General features: G+C 31.7%; 1 protein-coding gene across 1 annotated transcript in view; it reads left to right on the forward strand.

Annotated features, from left to right (window-relative positions):
• LRRC7 (leucine rich repeat containing 7) overlaps window positions 1-22,411 on the forward strand; it is a 505,876-nt gene that overhangs the window by 238,835 nt on the left and 244,630 nt on the right. Inside the window, exons 6-7 of the mRNA XM_036841498.1 lie at window positions 11,473-11,562; window positions 15,382-15,438. Of these exons, the coding sequence (XP_036697393.1) occupies window positions 11,473-11,562; window positions 15,382-15,438 (147 nt within the window). The remainder of the gene's footprint in view (window positions 1-11,472; window positions 11,563-15,381; window positions 15,439-22,411) is intronic.

Here is a 22,411-nt window from a genome sequence, read left to right on the forward strand (position 1 = left end):
AGAAGACAAAAGGAAGTTTATCAAAGGGAATTTAAAGGGAAAATTTTCACCAATAGGGTTGAGGACAGGGAGTAGTGAGGATGGTTTCTCTATGGATCATGAGAAGAGGGTGTAGGTGAAACTAGAAATGAAATAGAATGTAAAAGAATGAGGTAGAAGTTTAGATGAGGCTCTTTACAGTGAATGGTTTGTGAAATAATTTGAGGCCTTTAGTAGAAAGTGTGGAACATCAAGGAATAAACTATGTTTGAATAAACCATATTCTACCTCAAATGTAGAATATGGTGGGGGGAAAAGAAATATGAAAAGTATTCTCCAAAACACTTAGACCAAAATGCAACTTTCTCATAAAAGAAATAAATATTGCTAACTTATCACAACAAGACTATAGACATGTCCTTGACTTAAATCATAATCCAGGGCAGATGATGAATTATTTTGATTTCTAGTTCTTTAATTCTAATAGCTCATTGTATTTAGGAATCGTGGTCAGGTCTTTGAGAGTGGAAGTCAGATGATAAATTACATATTTAAAAAGCTTAAAATCTATAGTTTTATTGGCTATGTCTCTGAATTCCTTTCATATATTTAACTTTTTAAAAGATAACTGAATATAACTGATTTCATCAAAAAATGTCTAACACTAAAAGCAAGTTTGGGAATTCATTAAAAAATTACTCAAAAAAAAAAGTCAATTTAAATAGTATATCAATTTTAAAGTCAGCGTTGTTTTTTTTTTTTTAAGATATATTGGGTTGGCCAAAAAAGTTCGTTTGGGTTTTTCCCTAAGATTTATGGACAAACCCAAATGAACTTTTTGGCTGACCCAATAATTCACGTACAGTAAAATTCACTCTTTTAGGTGTACGGCTCAGTGAATTTTGACAAATGTATATAGTTATGGAATCACCATAATCATCAAGATATAGACTATTTCCATCATCCCAAAAAGTTCCCTCAGCCCAGTCATCCACTGATCTGACTTCTGTCCCCATGGTTTTGCCTTTTCCAAAATATCATATAAATGGTGTCATACTTTGTGTTTTTTTTTCTTAACACAGTGATTTTGAGATTTATTCCTGCCATTTCAAGAATTGGTACTGCATTCCCATTTATTTCTAGGTAGAATTCCATTGTATGAATATAACACAATTTGTTTATCTATTCCTCAGTTGATAGACTTTTAAGTTGTTTCCAGTTTGGGGCTATTATGAATAAAGTGGGTATAAACCTTTCTGTACAGGTGTTTGTGTAAGCATCTGTTTTCACTTCTCTTGGGTAAACACCTAGGAGTAGTTTTCTGTGTAGTATGGTACATGTATGCATAACCTTATAAGAAATTTCCAAACTGTATTCCAAAATAACTATTTCATTGTGCATTCCAACCAGCAATATGAGTTTCCATTGTTCCTCATTATTGTCAGAATTTGGTACTGTCCGTTTTTTTTTTTTTTTCTATTTTAGCCAGTCTAGTAGATATAGTATCTCATTGTCATATCTCACTGTAGTTTTAATTTATAGTATAAATGTCAAATTAGCATCTTTCCTTGTATTTATTTACAATCTGCATTGCTTCTTTGTTAAAAGTTCAGATTTTTTGTTCATATTTATTGTCTTTTTATTATTGAATTATAAGAATTCTTTATAAATTCTGGCTAAAAATCAGATATTTGTTTGCTCTTATGACTTATCTTTTCACTTCCTAAATAGTGACTTTCAAATATAAAACAATTTTCATTTTGATGAAGCCCTATTTATAATTTTTTTATAGTTTATTTTTCTTGTCCCTGTCTAGGAGATCATTACTAAATTCATAGTCATAAAGATTTTCCCCTATGCTTTCCTCTGGAACTTTTGTAGTTTTGGTTTTACATTTAGGTCTATGATCCATTTAAAGTTGATTTTTGTAAATATATATGTAAGGTGTGAGGGTTGTGGTTCTCTTTTTTATTTATTTATTGCATATAGATATCCAATTGTTCCAGTACCATTTGTTGAAAAGATTATCCTTTCTTTATAAAATTATCTGAGTACCTGTTTTGTAAATCAATTGATCATATGTGTTTGCATCCATTTCTGAATTCTCTACTTTTTATGTTAATCTATATGCCTCTCCTAACACCAGTTTTATACTATCTTAATTACTGTAGCTTTGTAGTATTTCACACAGTCAGGGAATGTGAGTCCTTCAACTTTGTTCTTCTTTATCAAAATTATTTGGTCTCTTCTATGCCCTTTGCTTTTCCATATAACTTTTATAATCAGCTTGCCAAAAAATGTGAAACTTTGATAAGGATTTATTGAATCTGTAGATCAATTTGGGCAGAATTGACATGTCAAAAATATAGAGTATTCCTTTCCCTGAACATAATATATCTCTATACTTACTTAGATCTTTAAAAAATGTTTATCAATGTTTTGTAGATTTAAGTTTACAAATATTCTACAAGTTTTGTTCATCTTATTCCAGTATTTCATGTTTTGGGGACAATTACAAATAATTTTTCTATCATAAAAATATAATTGATTACTGTATATTGACCTTATATCCTGCAACTTTAATAAATTCACTTATTAGTACTAGTAAATACTTTGTAGCTTTGTGGGGGAAAGGATGCGATTTTCTATGTAGACTATCATGTTACCTGTGAATAAAGACAGTTTTATTTCATCCTTTTCAATCTGTACTTCTTTTATTTATTTATTTAGTCTTATTGTCCTGGCTAGGACCTCCTGTATAATGTTGAATAGAAGAAGTGAAAACAGATATTATTGCCTTGTTCCCAATCTTAGGGAGAAAGCATTCAGACTTTCACCATTATATATGATTGTTACTTATTCTTTTTTTTTTTTTAATACATTCCCTTTATCAGGCTGAGGGAATTTAATATAATACATTTCTCACTTCCTTTTGAGCTTTTACCAGCAGGGCTGTCAAAGTTTAGATTTCTACTTTCAAACTTTTCAAGAAAATCAAGGCTTTCTCTATGATGCTCTTCAACAGTCATGCAATCTCTGACCACTTCCTGGTTCCAAAGCCACTCCACATTTTTTAGGAATTTATTACAGCAGAATCCCAATACCAGATACCAAAATCTGTGTTAGTTTTATAATGCTGTCTGTAAGAAATTACCACATACTTTGTGGCTTAAAACAACACATATTTACTATCTCTAAGTTTCTGTGGGTCAGGAATCTGGTCATGCTCTAGCTGGGTTCCTTGTTTGAGAGTTTCACCAGGCTACCATCAAGGGATCAGTCAAACTGCAGTCTCATCTGGAGGCTCAAATGGAGAGAAATACATTTTCAAGCTCACTCAGGTTATTGGCAGAATTCATTTTCTTGCTGTTATAAACCTGTGAGCCCCAGAATTTTGCTGACTGACAGCTAGAGGCCACTTTTGCATCCTAAAGGCTGGTGCAATTCCCAGCCAGGTGACCCTCTCCATAGGCAGTTCATAACATAGCATCTTGTTTCTTCGAGGCCAGCAGCAGAGTAGAATGAGTATCGTAGCAAGATGGAGTCACATAATGTAATATAGTTATGAGAATGACATCCTATCCTATTTGCCACATTCCATTGATTAGAAGCAAGTCACAAGTCCTACCAATACTCAAGAAGAGAAGATTTTACCAGGGCATGAAATTCTGAAAGCGAAGATTATGGGGTCTGCCTTAGAATCTGCCAAATCTTTGAAATCTGTTTTCCTGAGACTTTTTCCTGTCAATAGACGTTGAATTTTGTCAAAGTTTTTCTTAAAAAAATATCTATTGACATGATGATATAAATAAACCCTACCTGGTCATGAAGTATTACACTTTTTATAAATTAATGGCTCTGATTTGATAATATTTTGTAAGGATTTTCCCATCTATATTCATGAAGAATATTAGTCTGAAATTTTTTTTCCTGTATAGTACTATTCAAATTGCCTATTTTTTCTTCAGTGATTTATGGTAGTTTGTGTTTATTAGGAATGTGTACATTTCATATGTTTTCAAACTTATTGGTACCTCATTTTTCATAATATTTTTTTATTAGCCCTTTAATATCTATAATATCTCTAGTGATGCTCTCTGTTTCATTCCTGGTATCAATAATTTTTGTCTTCTTTCTTTTTTTACTTGATCAGTTATACCAGAGATTATCAATTTGCTCTATTGAAAAATAGACTTAGGTTTCATTTACTTTTCTTTATAGCTTTTCTGTTTATGTTCTTAGATACAAGAAATCTACAAAGTAGTTAAGTCATGAAAACCCTAGAATATGAAGGTTATAGTTTTAAGTGTTAGCGTACTAGTTTTAGTTTTAGATGTGAACTTTATAGTATAGTCTGAATGCCTTAACCAAGTCACTGGTGAAAATTATTACAATAAAATTGAAATAACAACTTCTCAATGAGAAAGTAAGGACCAACATTTATTGAGAACCTAGTATGTCTCAGGCTTTTAGATTATTTCATTTTCATCTTCACGGCAATTATGAAGTAGATAAATATTATCTACGTAACTTTTTACATATGGAAATGCATAAAGATAGTATTTAAATTCCTGGGCTCCTTTTATTATATTTCACAAATCCTGAAGAAACATTTTGATTTTGGTTTAAATTAAAAGATACAATTTGAAAAATCTGAACATTCTTAATGCTCAACAATAAGGAAATTGCTAATAAATTATGGTACATCTACTGGATGGTTATAAAGATTATTTATAGGGTGACCATATGTCTCTGTTTGCTCAAGTCATCCCAGTTTATACCTCTTGATGTGGCATGATTAATAATAGTTCCCTTTCAACACTCAAAAGTGTCCTAGTTTGAATGATAGATTATGTAGTCACTCTGGTTATACAGCAAAATTGAAAGATAATTACAAAGTAAAGGGAGAAATCATGATACAAGTTTGCAGTGATGTTAAAATAATTAATTGGAAATTAGATCAAAATTAAATACATGAAATGGTAATAATAATTGTGTTAAGGAGGTGGAATTATGAGCAACATTTTTCTTTTCTCTTTATTTTCTAAATGTTCTCTGATAATATTAGGTTAATTTTATAACTTTAAGGTTATAAATTAAAATGTTTAGATGTAAAATATCTTTCCAATTAGAGTAGGAGATTTTACATTGGCTCCTTAATCAAAACTTATAGCACCTGTATTTTAATTTGGTTTAACTGCTCTAATGGAGGTCAAATGCCTGTAATATGTTTTCATTAAACTTCTAAAGTAAATGCAATTAGAAAAGAAAAATGTTGAGACAAGGATGTCTGCAGCCAATCTTAATCTGCCTATTCCAACAATAAAATTAGCACTGATAGAAGTATTTAAATTAGTATTCTAGTTAATATTGAAAGATCAGAATAAAAACAATACCAAGGAAAAGTAATACAATTGCTCCCATTTAGTGAGTTCTTAATATGGGGTGGGTAATCATTTACTCATTGGAGCAACTCTGGAAGTGGATATTAGTATGATCATTTTATAAAGAAGGAAACTGAGTCTTACAAAGATTAAGTGATCTGTAAAAGTCACAGAGATAAGTAATTGAAAGAATTGTGATTCAAACTTAGGTCTTCTGACATCAATGCCCACGTGCTCAAGCACTAAACATTTTGGGTGTCTGATTCTAGTGTGCTCTCTTTATTGCAATTTGAATATGCTAATTTAAAAAAATTTTTAATGGAGTATAGTTGATTTACAGTTTGTGTTAGTTTCAGGTGTACAGCAAAGTGAATCAGTTATACATATACATATATCCCCTCTTTTATTTATTTTTTTGGTACTTTTCCCATATCGGCCATTACAGAGTATTGAGTAGAGTTCCCTGTGCTGTACAGCAGGTTCTTATTAGTTAGCTATTTTATATTTAGTAGTGTGTATATGTCAATCCCAATCTCCCAATTTATCCCTCCCCCACCTTATCCCCTGGTAACCATAAGTTTGTTTTCTACCTCTGTGACTCTACTTACGTTTTGTAAATAAATCCATTTGTACCCTTTTTTTTTAGTTTCCACATGTAAGCGATATCATGTGATACTTGCCTTTCTGTGTCTGACTTACTTTACTCAGTATGACAATCTCTAGGTCCATCCACGTTGCTGCACATGGCATTATTTTGTTATTTTTTATGGCTGAGTAATATTCCATGGTATATATGTACCACATCTTCTTTATCCATTCCTCTGTTGATGGACATTTAGGTTGCTTCCATGTCCTGGCTATCGTAAATAGTGCTGAAATGAACATTGGGGTGCATGTATCTTTTCAAATTCTGGTTTCTCTGGGTATATGCCCAGGAGTGGGATTGCTGGATCATATGGTAGTTCTATTTTTAGTTTTTTAAGGAACCTCCATACTGTTCTCCATAGTGGCTGTACCAATTTATATTCCCACCAACAGTGTAAGAGAGTTCCCTTTTCTCCACTTTTAATTTCAGCCATTAATAAAATGAAAATATTTCCTTAGAGAGAGAATTATTTACCAGTATATATTTTTAAAAATACTTTGAATTTTTAAATAAATCAGTCAAATGTGGAAAACCACCAGTTACTTTAGGAATGTGAAAGCCTTTAGGAATGTGAAAACCTTTCATTAGAGTTACCTTACTTAGTGTAAAATGTTGGATTTCATTGAGTATCTTGGAGGAGGAAAAAGACAGCCCATGACTTTCATCTTCATTGAGTTTATCTAGCTTGCTAAGGAATATCTTCTTCCTTGCAGGTCCTTGTATGTTCCTCTGGAAGTTGTGATGTTGACAAGTGGGACCACTGTCACTATTAAAGCTACAAAATCATACCATAAAATTAATAATGAATAAAGTTGAATATCTTTTTAGCAGACCTACTGAATATATATTTTCAAATAATATGTTTTCAAACTACAATACTAGATTATTGAGGAGATTAAAAAAATTCCTTGCCCTCAAAGAATGTATAATTTATTCCAGGAATAAAAAATTCCCAAAACTTGTATAAAATATAATTGTTATAAGCATTTTGCTAAATCTATGAACATAATGCTGTGGGGAAGGTGAGGAAGAAAGCATTAATTTTGAATCTCAGTGCAGAGTAACCATTCAACAAATTCTTATTTAAGTAAATTGAAATAAAAAATACACATGCTATTAAACAAGACACACTGTATAAATATACCCTTTAATTCTACATTTTTAGAGAAGAAAGATTCGATATACAATGTCAACACATTGTTGTTTATAAGCAGACTGAAAAAACTTTCTTACTTTGTATTCTGGTTTTTTCATATAACTTATTTTTGGCAGTCCAATTTTGCATTTGGAATCTGCCCAGTGTAGTCAATTCTTAAATCCTTAGAGAAATGTTCTATGTAAAAGCCAGATTTTCTTACATCATAAACTTTGCCAGAGAAGCAGCCTAAAGAAATATATTTTTTATCAAAAGAAGTAGTACAATGTAATACCATTTAGTGCATACATGTGTGGAAAAATAGACTAAGGTAAGCTGAGTAGTTCAAACTGTCCCTATAACTAGAAAATTAGTATTTTTAAAGGATTTTTATTTTTTAATAGTTACAATGTTAAAATAAATTATTATAAAAAGTTTTAACATTCTTCTCATTTTACACATATTAATCTTCTTTTTTGAATAGTCGTAAATGATTTCCTTTCTCAAATGACTATAGGAACGAAAAAGACATCAAAGTAAGATAGTAGTTAAATTGAATTGTAATCTATTGGACATCTGTGCCATTATCATAAAAACTATTTTACTATCAGGATATGAGCTCTAATGTATTATAAGAAAGGAAAAAATAGAGAAAAACAAAGATCTACAATAAATTCTTTATAATCTTATAGGATAAAGTTCAAACCTTTGCATCAAGCATTAAGTATCCTATAAATCCTGTCCCCTACTGATATTCTCAAATCTTAATTTCTTATACTCTTATACATAAAGTATTCCCTCTAGAACTCATCTTCCCTTTGTCACCCATCTCAGGTGAATTCTTACCTCTACGTTATAGAACCCCTCACTCTTCCCCTGCCTCCTTTCTCTCTCTTTTCTGTTTTTACGAATCCTACCTCCCTTTGGGAGCAAATTTATGGAAACATCCTCTATGAAGCCAGATACAAACAATCCAACTCCAAAATACAAATTGAACCAAGATATTTGTAGCAAAAATAATCCATATAAGATCAGCATCTTAAGAGTGTATAAAGAATTCCTACCAAATTGATATACAAATATTAATTGTGTTTAGTTTGGGTTCCCCAGCAGAAAAGTTTAGAAAATAATTCAAGCAATATATTTAGAAAATGATCTAAGAAAATACCAGTTAAGGATATGTTATCAAGCTATTTACTAGTATGAACCACTGGACCTTCATCTTTCTGGGAAACTCTGGGAAACAGGTTAAACACATATCACAGAGTTGTTAAGCACAATGGGTGAGGGCGCTGAGGTATTTATACTCCTTCTAGTCATTAGCTGAGACCTATTCATAGGGACATTAATCTCTTGTAACCAGCAATATAACTTAAGTAAACTCTTGTACACCAGAATATATGTTAAAAATAAATAGAACATATAATAGAAATACAAACAAAAAACTAGAAACAGCTGTAATGTTCAATTAGATGGAGAATGATAAATAAATAGTGGTATATTCATACAATGGAATACTATGCTATGGTGATCAGTCATCTACATCAAAATGAATGAATTTCATTTAACTGATCAGTGAATTATTTAATAATATGAATTATTAAAAGTCTCAGAAAAATATTCATAGTATGATTTGATTTATATAATGTTCAAAACCTGCAAAACCATGTGACTTTTTTTTTCTTTTTTTAGGGATTTAAATAGGTGTGGTAAAACTCCTTAAAAAGCAGAAAAGTAAACATCATTCAGGAATTTGTGGAGCAAATAGATGTAGTCAGGGAGGGACACCTAGAGGGTGTAAAATGTACTGGTTCTATTTATTAAATTATACTGTGGGTACATATATACTCTTTTATTTTTTTTTAACATCTTTATTGGAGAATAATTGCTTTACAATGATGTGCTAGTTTCTGCTTTATAACAAAGTGAATCAGCTATACATATACATATATCCCCATATCTCCTCCCTCTTGCATCTCCCTCCCACCCTCCCTATCCCACCCTTCTAGGTGGTCACAAAGCACCAAGCTGATCTCCCTGTGCTATGCGGCTGCTTTCCACTAGCGATCTATTTTACACTTGGTAGTATAAATAAGTCCATGCCACTATCTCACTTCGTCCCAGCTTACCCTTCCCCCTCCCCATGTCCTCAAGTCCATTCTCTATGTCTGCATCTTTATTCCTGTCCTGACCCTAAGGTTCTTCAGAAACGTTGTTTTTTTTTTTTAGATTCCATATATATGTGTTAGCATACGGTATTTGTTTTTCTCTTTCTGACTTACTTCACTCTGTATGACAGACTCTAGGTCCATCCACCTCACCACAAATAACTCAATTTCATTTCTTTTTATGGCTGAGTAATATTCCACTGTACATATGTGCCACATCTTCTTTATCCATTCGTCTGTCGATGGACACTTAGGTTGCTTTCATGTCCTAGCTATTGTAAATAGAGCTGCAATGAACATTGTGGTACATGACTCTTTTTGAATTATGGTTTTCTCAGGGTATATGCCCAGTAGTGGGATTGCTGGGTCATATGGTAGTTCTATTTTTAGTATTTTAAGGAACCTCCATACTATTCTCCATAGTGGCTGTATCAATTTACATTCCCACCAACCGTGCAAGAAGGTTCTCTTTTCTCCACACCCTCTCCAGCATTTATTGTTTGTAGATTTTTTGATGATGACCATTCTGACTGGTGTGAAGTGATATCTCATTGTAGTTTTGATTTGCATTTCTCTAATGATTTGTGATGTTGAGCATTCTTTCATGTGTTTGTTGGCAATCTGTATATCTTCTTTGGAGAAATGTCTATTTAGGTCTTCTGCCCATTTTTGGATTGGGTTGTTTTTTTTTTGATATTGAGTTTCATGAGCTGCTTGTAAATTTTGGAGGTTAATCCTTTGTCAGTTGTTTCATTTGCAAATATTTTCTCCCATTCTGAGGGTTGTCTTTTCGTCTTGTTTATGCTTTCCTTTGGTGTGCAAAAGCTTTTAAGTTTCATTAGGTCCCATTTGTTTATTTTTGGTTTTACTTCCATTTCTCCAGGAGGTGGGTCAAAAAGGATCTTGCTGTGATTTATGTCATAGAGTGTTCTGCTATACTCTTTTATATACATAAATCATTTCATAACCAAAGATTGGTCAGAGGAAGAGAAACCGTGCAATGAAACTCAGATATAGTGTTCCAGGAGTAGGGGGAAGAGCAGGAAGAATATATTAGAAGTCCAGAAGGAGAGAACAGTCAGTGTTGGCAACCGTTGCTAGGCAGTGTGGGTTACGAAAAGAAATGAAGTTAATGGAATTAGGACTTAAGAGCCTTTGGTGAGTGCAGTTTCAGTAATAAAGTTAGGGTAGATGCCAGAAAGCAATAGCTTGCAGAGTAAAGTAAAAAGTAGTGAGTAGAGGCAGCTCTTTAAAAAGTTTTGTCAGTAAATTCAAGGAAGGAGATAGGTTGGAATTTTAGGGGAAGGCAGATTTGAACAGTATTTAGAGGTATTTTGTGAAACAACATGGTCTTGTCTAAAGCCTAGATAAAGACATTAAAATTTTTAAGTAGAAATTTAATTATTAAAAAAATATATATCCTTTTAAGAAAAATCCTGGAGTTAAATCTTTTTGGTAAAACTGATTTAAACATTTCAAATAATTATTTTATCTAACTAGTAAGATTTTCCCATGGGATATTTTCTCAACTCTTTTAATTCTTCTTAAAGTCTTTAGGATTCAGTTTAATTACTGTGACAGTGTTCTTATTCAATGCACATGAATTGGATCAATTTGAATTATAATGTACATGTATGTTGGGCCTGCATTAAAGAAATTATCAGTTAAAGGGACAAAATAATCCTTCCCTTTTCATGTTGGGCAGCTTTAGTCATCATTGTCACAAACTGTAGACAAATTTTAATGATTAACTGAATGAGTAGATAGCATTGCCTGACTATATATGTGACTATGCTATTGAGAAAGAACATTAAATTTAAAATTACAAAACATGTCATACAACTTGAAATTTCCATAAAAATATCTCACTGGTGTGCATAAGGTTAGGGCAACAGTAAGAAATGATGTCTCTGACTTTGGCAATGACATAAATCTCAGCATAGGAAAGCAGTGTGGAGGTGGGTGAATGCCAATTTATTTAAATAACAGGCAAAATTTTCAAGCTGTAACAACATGCTCAGTAAATTCTTCCATTACTGTGATACCAAAGGAGAGTTGAAAATGTATTACACTTCTATTTTTTCTCCTTAGAGATATATATTTTTGTTCTGTTTCTATGGCAACATCTATGCAATGACTAAACCTTTAACTCCTTTCTAGACTCCCTGATGGCTTCACACAGCTTCTAAACCTGACCCAGCTCTACCTGAATGATGCCTTTCTTGAATTTCTTCCAGCCAATTTTGGAAGGTAAGAATAAGAAGTTTAAACGATACAATTTTCTTTCACTTTAGGTAAGTACTGTACCAGCACCAGTAGATGAGGCTTCAAAAGTGACCATTGGAATTAAAGACACCCTCATTCTTGTTCAGTAAATGAGACCATGTCAATTAATGAAACATTTTGCAAAATATAAAGTTAGGTCTTTACATGTCATTAATAATCAAATTCCAGATGAATTAAAGAGTTAAATATAAAAAAATAAAATCAGAAATGATCTGGAAAAATATGCACATGAATATTTTTGACTCTTGGGTTGGAAAATACCTTTATAGCATAGAAACAAAAGAAAATATCATAAATGGATAGATTTGAACTCATAAAATGCTTTTAAAATAAAATAATATTAGAAAATATTTTTTAAATTAAGGTAAAACAATAAATAGGAAAATATTTCCACCGAATATGGAAAGTAAATTATATCCTTAACTTATAAAGAATTCTTACAAATGAGTATGAAGTTAAAGTTCTCATTAGAAAAAAATGGGTAAATGACACATACTGGCAGTTCATAATAAATGTACAAATTGGCAACACAAAAAATGTTTATCATCATAAATAATAAAAATAGTACAAATTAATATGACAATAAAAGGCCTTTGTGCTCTAGCATGTTATAAAAAGTGTAAAGCTGTTTATAGACTATGAGGAAAGAGATAACCTCACACTGCTGATGAAACTGCAGAATGTTATATACTCCTTGCAGGGCAGTGTGCTTTAAAAGATTTGAAAATATTTACAACCACTGCCTTTGTAATTCATTTCTAGAAATGTATCATATCATCATGTATCACACTAGGATTTATGGACAAGGATGTTTATCATTATTTACAATATGAAAAATATGGAAGCACACATCCATCTAGGAGATTGGTTGAATATATTATGGTACATACATATGACAATACCATGTAGCAATTTATAATCTTGCCTAGAGGAATATCTTTAAATTCCTATGATGTTATGTTCAAAGCATATCGTAGCTATATGTAAACTGTGTTTTCCATACTAATATGAATGTACATGAAATAAAAGACTATTTCCTTGGAAGTGAAATTATGGATGATTTTTATTTTCATCTTTATATTTTCAATGTTTTCTAGATGTTTTAGAGTGAACTTTTTTCTTTCAGTTTTATTGAGATATAATTGACACATAGCACTGTATGAGTTTAAGGTATATAACATAGTAATGACCAATTTATTACAAAATGATTAGGACAATAAATTTAGTTAACATCCATTACCTCATATAATTACAAAGAAAAAGTTTTTTGCCTTGTGATGAGAATTTTTAGAATTTACTCTCTTAGGAGCTTTCAAATATACCATGTGCCATACAGTAGTGTTAACTATAGTAATACTGTTGTGCATTACATCCCCAGTACTTATTTATCTTATAACTGTAAAGTTGTATCTTTTGACTACCTTCATCCAATTCCCCCCACCCCACCCACCCCATCCTCTAGTAACCACACATCTGATCTCTTTTTCTATGAGGTTTTTTTTTTTTCTTTTTAGATTTCACATGTAAGTGAGATCATGCAGTATTTGTCTTTCTCTGCCCAACTTATTTCACTCAGCATAATGCCCTCAAGGTCCATCCATGTTGTTGCAAATGGCAGGATTTTCTTCTTTTTTATGGCTTTATATATGTATATATATATATATATATATATATATATATATATACACACACACATGCATACATATATATGCACACATTTTCTTTATCCATTTATCTGTCAATGGAAACTTTGTTTCCATGTCTTGGCTATTTTAAATTTAAAAGATATATCTTGAAAGTTAAGACATTTTAAGTTTATTGTTAACTGCATTTTTCTAAATGATCATCTTTAAAATTGTTCAAATAACTGACTGAGTATAACTCGACACCAATCTGTTGGCAGAAGCTAATATATGACATTAAGAAGAACCCAGTGGAATAATGAAGTCCCTTAACAGGTAGCAGCCTGCATTTGCATACAGAAATCACCTCGAAAGTTTTTTCCAAATTCCCTTACTTTTGTAGATCATGATTTCACAATACCAATGAATACCATACACTTGGACAGTTCTGAAAATTCACAGATATTCAAAAGAGCATTTACCTAGTTTCTAAATGAATTGATACTTCACCATTTGTCCACATAAAATAGATTTTCCTTCTGGTACTGATGACAACACTACAAATATACCTTTGGTTTATTAAATCAGGAAATATTTATCTCCCTAAGACACACTTTTTTGTCTTGCATTTTGTCAGTTCTTTTTTACTAGTCCTAATATAGGGGAAGAAATTTGGGCAAACAGATAACATAATATCAAAACCAAAACCACTTAGAAATTAGAATTCAATTTTATGTGAATTGTCTGCCAAAAAAATGCTCTATTTTATTATTGTAATCTAAAAGGCTCTATAACTTTCAGCTGGATAATTTAACAAAAGAATGTTTTAAGATACTTTCCAAAACCTGAGATTTAGTGCCCCTAAAGGCCAAACTGAGTCATAAAATATTATTACAATAGTACAAATATTAAGAAGATTTGAGATATATAAATGTTTAAGAAACTTCTTTTACTAGTGATATACCCATGCTCTGAAGAACTAAATCACTTTATTTCAAATAAAGATTGAGTTATAAGATTAAAATTAAATTGGAAATTTGGTAGAACTCAAAACAAAAAGGAAAGGAGAAGAGAACTAGTTGAATATCTAAAAGCACAGTAAATATGGGACCCTGTAGGTGAATTGTATAGTTCAAATAGTGAAATATTCCCATATCACTAAGGATTTGGATAATTCAATTAATATTTGTCCTAAAGTAGCCTCAACTGAGTACATTTTAAAGCTCAGTATAGGCATTAGTAACAATAGCATGTCCCAGATTGCAAACACTAACAAATACTTAAATGTGAGATGCATTTCTAATTACAAATGTTATGCAAGCAACAGAAACTGTGAACACTTCTCATCCCCTTCACAAGATTATCCCAACTCCAGTACTGTCATATGATAGATGATACTATAAATTTTTAAATGTGCATCCACTTGAAATGTTCAGATGTTAATCTCAGAGTCAATTAAATATGGTATATTATAGCACTTTCCCCATTTTTCAGTTAAAGATAATAGTAATAACCTAACACATACTAAAACTTATGGTGTGCCAGGCATTATGCTTTACAAGTGTGACATCATTTAATATTCAAAACCCTATAAATTTTGTGCTATTGTCACATACTCATTATAGATGAGGAAACTGGAGTTATGAGGAGTTAATTAATTTGCCCAGTGTCACATGGCAAAAAACAGATAGGATATGAAAGAGTCTGAATTTTCCCCAGATCTGTCTGACCACAAAGCTCAAGGTTTTAACCACTATGCTATATTATTTGCATTACAAATTCATTTATTGTCTCTTGAGGGGAAGTATCACCATGTTTCAGTGAATGCAGCATCTAGTATTTAGTAGATATTCAATAATCTGTTGAATGCATACAATCAAACAACAGTCAATATAATTTTATAAAACATAGGAGATTTAGATGACTTGGTCTCAATGATATCTTTGAAAGAACTTTATTTTTAGGAAAGGGATATTTGTTATTCTCCAATGTTGATGCAACCTTACTCATAACCAATTTGCATAATTCTTAAAAATCTGTAACCATGGTATGTAATGTTTGGACATAGTTGTTTGGATAATAAAGTAACAGTTTACTTTACCATAAGAATATTGTTTTATAGAGAAATATTAAGAAGCAATTTTTAAATTTATTTCTACAGACTTGCCAAATTGCGGATATTGGAGTTAAGAGAAAATCACTTGAAAACTCTACCAAAGTAAGTGGCTGAGTATTTTCTAAATTTGAATTGTGATTTTTCACTAGTTGGAAAAAGACAGCTATTTTTATTTTGGCTTTGCTTTGTCATTATGATTGAGTTAATTTTTCTACAATTTTTTTCTAGAGGCTAAAAAGTACAGTGTATTATAAGAGATTCATATTAAGAATGTATCTGCTTTATAAAACTGTGTAATTACAAGTAAAGGTGGGAAGAGTCCATTTAAGATTCTTCTCATAGCTTAACATACTCACCAGGAAGTTACTGCATTGAAACTTAAGAAACTGACATTTTTATAGCCCCCAAACAATCAACAGTTTCAAAAGGTTCAACCTAATAGAATGCTTAACATTTCAAGTTAATTTATGGTTTGAGATAATTTTCAGTTTTTAAATCAAAAATATACAAAAATATTTCATAAAAATGATTAAAATATTTCTAGAGATCCTAAAATGATTTGGCAGAAAATTTATATTTATACATTCTTTCAAACTGTACCTTTTTAATAGTCTGTTTAAAATCTGGTTTACATAAAAATACAGAATATTTTTTATGTAAAAACTAATCTCCAACATTTTATTCAATGTTTAGTTTAATAAAATTGTTTCATCCTGCTTTGCCTTATTTATGTCTAATGATAAAATTTTGTGCTGTACAGAAAAAAAAATCTTTGAAAGTCAAAAATTATTTAAAGTGGGGATTTTTTTACTCAAATAAATAATTATGACTTGTATATGTTACAGTTAAAATATTGAAAGTACTATGTTGCTATTTTAACCCTCCTGCAGTATTGCTGAAAAATATTGAGTACAGTGATTAATTTTTGAAACATATCAGCAGGATTTAGAGACCTTTCGTTTGCTGAACCAAAACTTAATTTTATTTTTTTTCTTTTTATATTCCTTCTCTAAGCAAACTACACTGAATTTCATTGATTTTTTTCAGCCAGTATATCAATACAATACTCTCAAGTACATTTTGTTACATAGATATGTTTGAAAATTCTGTCAGGGCAATATAAAGCTTTCAATAATTATACGGATTTAATTTAAATATATACATAGAGATAAAACATCTATTCATTCCTCCATAAGTGGAAGACAAGGAGAGAACATGAAAAGGAGGAATGTCACCATATCTGGATAGATACCCTGCACTTTTGAGTGGTCTTTCTCTAAGCCAAAGCACTATGCATAGTCTTGGAAGGCACCTCTTCCACGTTGGGGGCACAAACAGAAATGCGAATATGGTTGAAAGTGTTACTTGTTCAGCATCAATCTACTGCAAATGCATTTCCATCCGCCATGTTTTATTTATTTATTTTTGTCTGTGTTGGGTCTTCGTTTCTGTGCGAGGGCTTTCTCTAATTGCGGCGAGCGGGGGCCACTCTTCATCGCGGTGCGCGGGCCTCCCACTGTCGCGGCCTCTCTTGTTGCGGAGCACAGGCTCCAGACGCGCAGGCTCAGTAGTTGCGGCTCACGGGCCCAGTTGCTCCGCGGCATGTGGGATCTTCCCAGACCAGGGCGCGAACCCGTGTCCCCTGCATTGGCAGGCAGATTCTCAACCACTGCGCCACCAGGGAAGCCCCATCCCCCATCTTTTAAATGTCTACTTTTAAAGTAGAGTGGAAACAAGGCTAATTACACACTAAACTACGGTGAAAGAGCAATTGTCTCCTTCACCTAAACATGAACATTTGGGTCAAAGAGAAAATATTGATGGTGTGGAGGAGAATCCTTTCCCCTCTGCTCTTAAATAACAGTTTTGATATGAAATAAAAAATAAATCTGACACAGGTTGTCAGGTTTTTAAATATGTATTTTTAAAATATAAATTTTAAATATAAAGCCTGACCATAGATGGGTAATATGGACTTTATATGAGATAGATGTGTGAACAGTTCAGAGTAATGAGTAACAATGCTCATAATTGGTGCATGGGTATTCTATAGGCTGTGAGACAGTGGCCCAGTATCAAACAGAATTCAAATAAGTAGAATAATATGCATTTAACTTTGTTTGGCATTTTAAAAAAAACTTGTAAAGATGTGTGGAAATGACACGGGGTCTCCTCGGTAGACTGTTATACTTGTACAATTTGTATAGCTGTTACAGTTTTTACATTTAAAAAATCTGCAAAATTATTTTCAATCTAGTATGCTTATTTTTTACCTTACAGACAGAAATCAAAAGAACCAAGGCCATGCATAATATATGGTGAAATTTATCCTAGTTTTGATGTCTATAAAAATGAGAAGTGCAGAAAGTTCTGTCGTGAACAAAGATAAACTCTGTTTTTACTATGTATTATACGTAGTACCTTCTGATCCCCAATCTAGACCTGTAATAGAGAGATATATGAGAGCTTTCTATTATCCTTTATTTTTACACTTCTAATGAAAATAAAGGAAGAAATATAGTTTTAGGAAAAACAATTTTAGCTTTTTAATAATTACTCCAAGAAGAGATAGCTCATGATTTCCTCATGGACACAAACAAGATGTCAAATCTTTAGCGGGTCCTCAGTGATTTTCTCTTCTTTTCATCTTCTGTCTTAAAGTCTAAATGCCTGGCAAGCTATGAAAAATGTAAAAATGTGAAGAATTATGACATAACATACATTAAAATGTCTCTTTTTAAAGTAAACTGATAGAGACATTTTGATATGTGCAGATTCTAGGACAAATTCTTTCTGTTATTAAATAGAATTTAGTATTATCAATTTTTTCACACTGTTCCTTTCCTAAGGTACACATTTGCTTAAAACTCATTGACACAGTCATTCTTGATTGTGTGTAATAATTGAGGACATTGAATATCTGGAAAAAACTAGATAACCAAAAAGAAAAAAACCTTTAACTTCTATGATAAAATTTGTCCTCATAGCAGAATTACTCTCTTAATTAATTTTGCAGGGTAGTCCAAAAATGAATTTGCTCCCATTTTGGTGCTTTTGCACTGTTTCTCTCTGGAATTCTCTTACCTCAAATCTTTTCAGGCTAGAGCTTCCTTAGGATTCCTATCTTTCTTCAAATGGTGCCTCCTTGGAGGCTTTTCCCGATCACACCATATAAGGTTGCTCCCCGTTAACCTTTATACCATTTCACTCTTCTGTTTGATTTTTCACACTTATGGTTCTCTAAATTGTATTGACTTTTTGTTTGCTTGGAGATGATCTCCTCAGGAGAACATAAGTTCTGTTCAGAAAAGGAATTTTTTCTGTTTTGTCACTGCTGAATCTCCCGTGCCTAAAGCAGTGCCCAGCATACAGGGGAGTATTCAATAAGTAAACAAGAATGCTGATATATTGATTTACAATGAGAAATATCTGTCAAGTGACCTGGACATTTTGTGTCACTTGCTTATTTTTTCCCATAGAAAATTATATAGGATACAAAATATTAAAATAAGATGAGTCTTTGGTGAGCATCATGAAGGCAAAAAAGAATAAATGGTTAGTGGATTCTCAATGGCTGATAGCTGAGCCTTGAATTTTAAACCTACACACACACACACACACACACACACACACACACACACACACACACTCTCTTCTTCTGGTGGTTTCAAGTTACATATAATAACCAAGTCATGACAAGGGAAGAAAATAATTTCAAATTAAGGCAATTAATATTTATAACAACTAAAGAAAATCCAAAAGTATTATGACTTATTTCTTTGACTTTGTCATTAAAAAGTGATACATTTAGTTAAGAAACATATGTCAAGATAAAAATAAAGGGATAAGAAAATATTTTAAAATGAAATTGAGGAACCATTTCCATGGAAGTAACGTAACAGCATACAAATGGTTAGTAATAATGGTGGGTTTTATCTTTAAATAAAAATTTTCCATTTTTATGAGAATTTTTCTAAAACCTTAAAGTTAAAATATGGCCTGTCCATTGATAACATTATGACTGTGACTTTGTTTCAAATTGAGCCAAAATATGATGTTGTGTAAATTTGTCTGTGATAATTATAAAAATATGAAATAATATGAAGAAAGGAAACACAGGTTAAGCTAATATTAATGTTTATATTTGCCCTGCCACCTGGGAACACAAGGCATGAAATGTGATTCCTCGATCAGCTGTCGTAATAGAATGGCTAAGAGAGGAATATTTCAAACATGTTGCAGTAGAATTGCTGGGGAAATATCAATAAGTAAGTAAACCCTGGTGAACAAATCCAAAAAGGGAAAAATGGATGAACTTGGTAGATAAGGAACTCTAAGAGTTGTTAGAAGAAGGGATTCAATTAGAGAAATGATAAGTCTGAAGTAGCGACAACTTCTTTTAGATCCTAGACTCTTTGTGAAGCTGAAAACAGCTATGGAATCCATAAACATATTAATTGTAAAATCTGAATTGTCTCTATTTCCAATATATTCATAGCCCATTGTGAGTTTTCACATTTTTATTTTCACCTAGAAGTAGATTTGGATTTTTATGTAAAATAAATACCTAGTATACTATGACACAGCACCAAAAAGAGGGCCCTCTCAATTTTAAAGAACCAAATTTGTTGAGTGGATTATTTTAATCATATAACTGTTTCTAGTATATTCACTCAAAAGATAACATTTTATTGAGCAAATTTTCTTTGGGGTTATTAATAGAGTTCTATTTCACTATCATCTATGACAATTTTTGGACTCTCCATAGAAAAAAATCATTAAGGAATAATTGAAAGGAAAACTTTCCCAAGTATAAGCATGAATGATACTTTGAAACTACTAGGCTATGTAAGCTTGAAAACTAGTAAATGATGTATCTATTATTTACATGATTTTATTCCTTGAGCATCATTGCTTTTATTGTGTTCCCCCCACCCAAAGACAAAGGTTCAGAAACTCTACAGTATTCCCCCTGTGAATGTCTAAAGACACACACCCCACACACATATATTCACAGAAGGCGCAGAAGCATAGTACCTTATCTGGAAATACTCTAAGAAAAAGATCCCCTTGAATTATAAATATAAATTGAAACCAGAAGTACATTAAAGCACTGTTAATGAGAGACACTAAATCATGAAAGTTAAGAAAAGACGGAGGGAATGTTTCAGACTGAAGAAGACTAAAGAGGCATTATAACTAAAAGCAGTGTTTCTGAATTGGTTCTTATGCTATTAAAAAAAAATTATTGGGACACCTGGCAAAACTTGCAAAACTTGGGTAGGGTCTGATGATTAGGTGGTAGCAAGGTATCAATGTTAATTTCCTAATTTGGATGGTTACTTTGGTTTGGTAGGAGAATGTTCTTGTTTGTAAGAAATACACACTAAAGTACTGGGGAATGATGGGGCACCAGGTTTGCAATTTACCATCGAGTAGTTCAGAAAAGTTATTTGTATAGTACTTTGAAGCTTTTTATAATTTTTTGCATTGTTTCAACATAAAAACTTATTTTAAAAACTATTTTCATACAAAAATTCTTTAAAAATTAAAAAAAATACGCTATTAACACTGAGAAAATTATCAGCTCTATATCCGAAATGCTTGTAGATATAGAGGGCCAGGGGAGAGTATGTATTTATGTACTAAAATGCTTAACTATTTATAAAAATGAGAATTTCAGTGATAGAGGTTTTTTATATGTGAATAATATATATGTTGTGGATTTTTTTCCTAACCTGAATGGCAATAAATACTCCATATTCATAATTTCCACTCAAATTTCTGTTTACTTGCAAATAACATGTTTTTAGTTTTCATATAAGTTCATTTATATTTTTTTAAATAAGATTACTCTTTAGGCAGACTTACAAAAATATAATGTATTTGTCATGTTTTCTTTTTTAAAACCTCTCTTCCTTTATTATCTATTTTCCTACCAGTTATCATTGTCAGCATAATGAAGAAAAATTCATAAAATAATATGTATTCTGAACTGGACAGGTGTGACTAAGTCATTTTCTATTCTCATTTCAGTGTCCTATTAATGAATTTATCTCATTTGGCATTACTGTACTGGTTACTACAATGAAATACATCAATAGTTTCCTTAGTGCTATTGTAACAAAAAATTCCTTTGTCAGGCACAGCTTACAGAATAGCTTTTTGATGTTTCTGTTAACTGTTTTTGTGACTGTAATACATAATTGGATACAATGTGTTTTTATAATGGTATTACCTTATGCTTTTACGAATGAATATCAATTTACAAAGTATGGTGTTTTGTTACACCCATGGTACCCTCCCATTCTGGGTTTTCTTTATCGAAGGTGATAATGTGACAAGCTAGCTAATCAAGGGTAACCGTATTAGTGCCCTCTGGCTTTAGAGAATTGCACTTAGAACTAGGATTTTTTTTTACTTCTTCTCATAGGGTCTTATATTTTAAATTCAAATGAAATAAGTGATAATTATGACATGTTATATTTAAAAGCAATCAACAAATTATAATGCATTCTAACAATATAATTATTAGATTCCCTTCTAAAATATCAAACATATGCTTTCCAAAGATTCACAAAAGAAAAGAGTGTGAGCTCCCTAACATGTGAGCTAATTTCTTTTTAGCCTTGTATTTTTTTCTTTTTAGCCTTGTGTTTTCAACATAAAATTAAGATCGAGAGTATTATGGTTAGCTAAGGTTGTGTCGAGTCCAGTGAGGAGTTAGGGGGAGGCCACAAAAACAAAAACCACATAAAACCATGGAATCAAATCGCTCTTTTCAGAGTACTTCAATCAATAGCCACTCTGATCCCTGATGAGTAAATTTACCAAAAGATGAAAACGGCCTGGTATAATAGCGAGGTTGAAAGTGCTATGACTTCAGTTTCATAAGATCTCAAGGCTTAGTCTCTCATGGAACAATTAGCCTATACTTAGTTCTATTTCACCTAAGAAGAGCCAGAATGTACTTGAATGAGGATATACTTTGCAGTCAGACAAACCTGGACTTGTATTCAGGCCCTTGCTTCTTGTTTATGAATTATTTAACTTCTTTGAACTTCAGTGTCTTTAT

This window comes from Balaenoptera musculus, chromosome 1 (genome assembly GCF_009873245.2).
Source record: "Balaenoptera musculus isolate JJ_BM4_2016_0621 chromosome 1, mBalMus1.pri.v3, whole genome shotgun sequence".
Taxonomy (NCBI): Eukaryota; Metazoa; Chordata; class Mammalia; order Artiodactyla; family Balaenopteridae; genus Balaenoptera; species Balaenoptera musculus.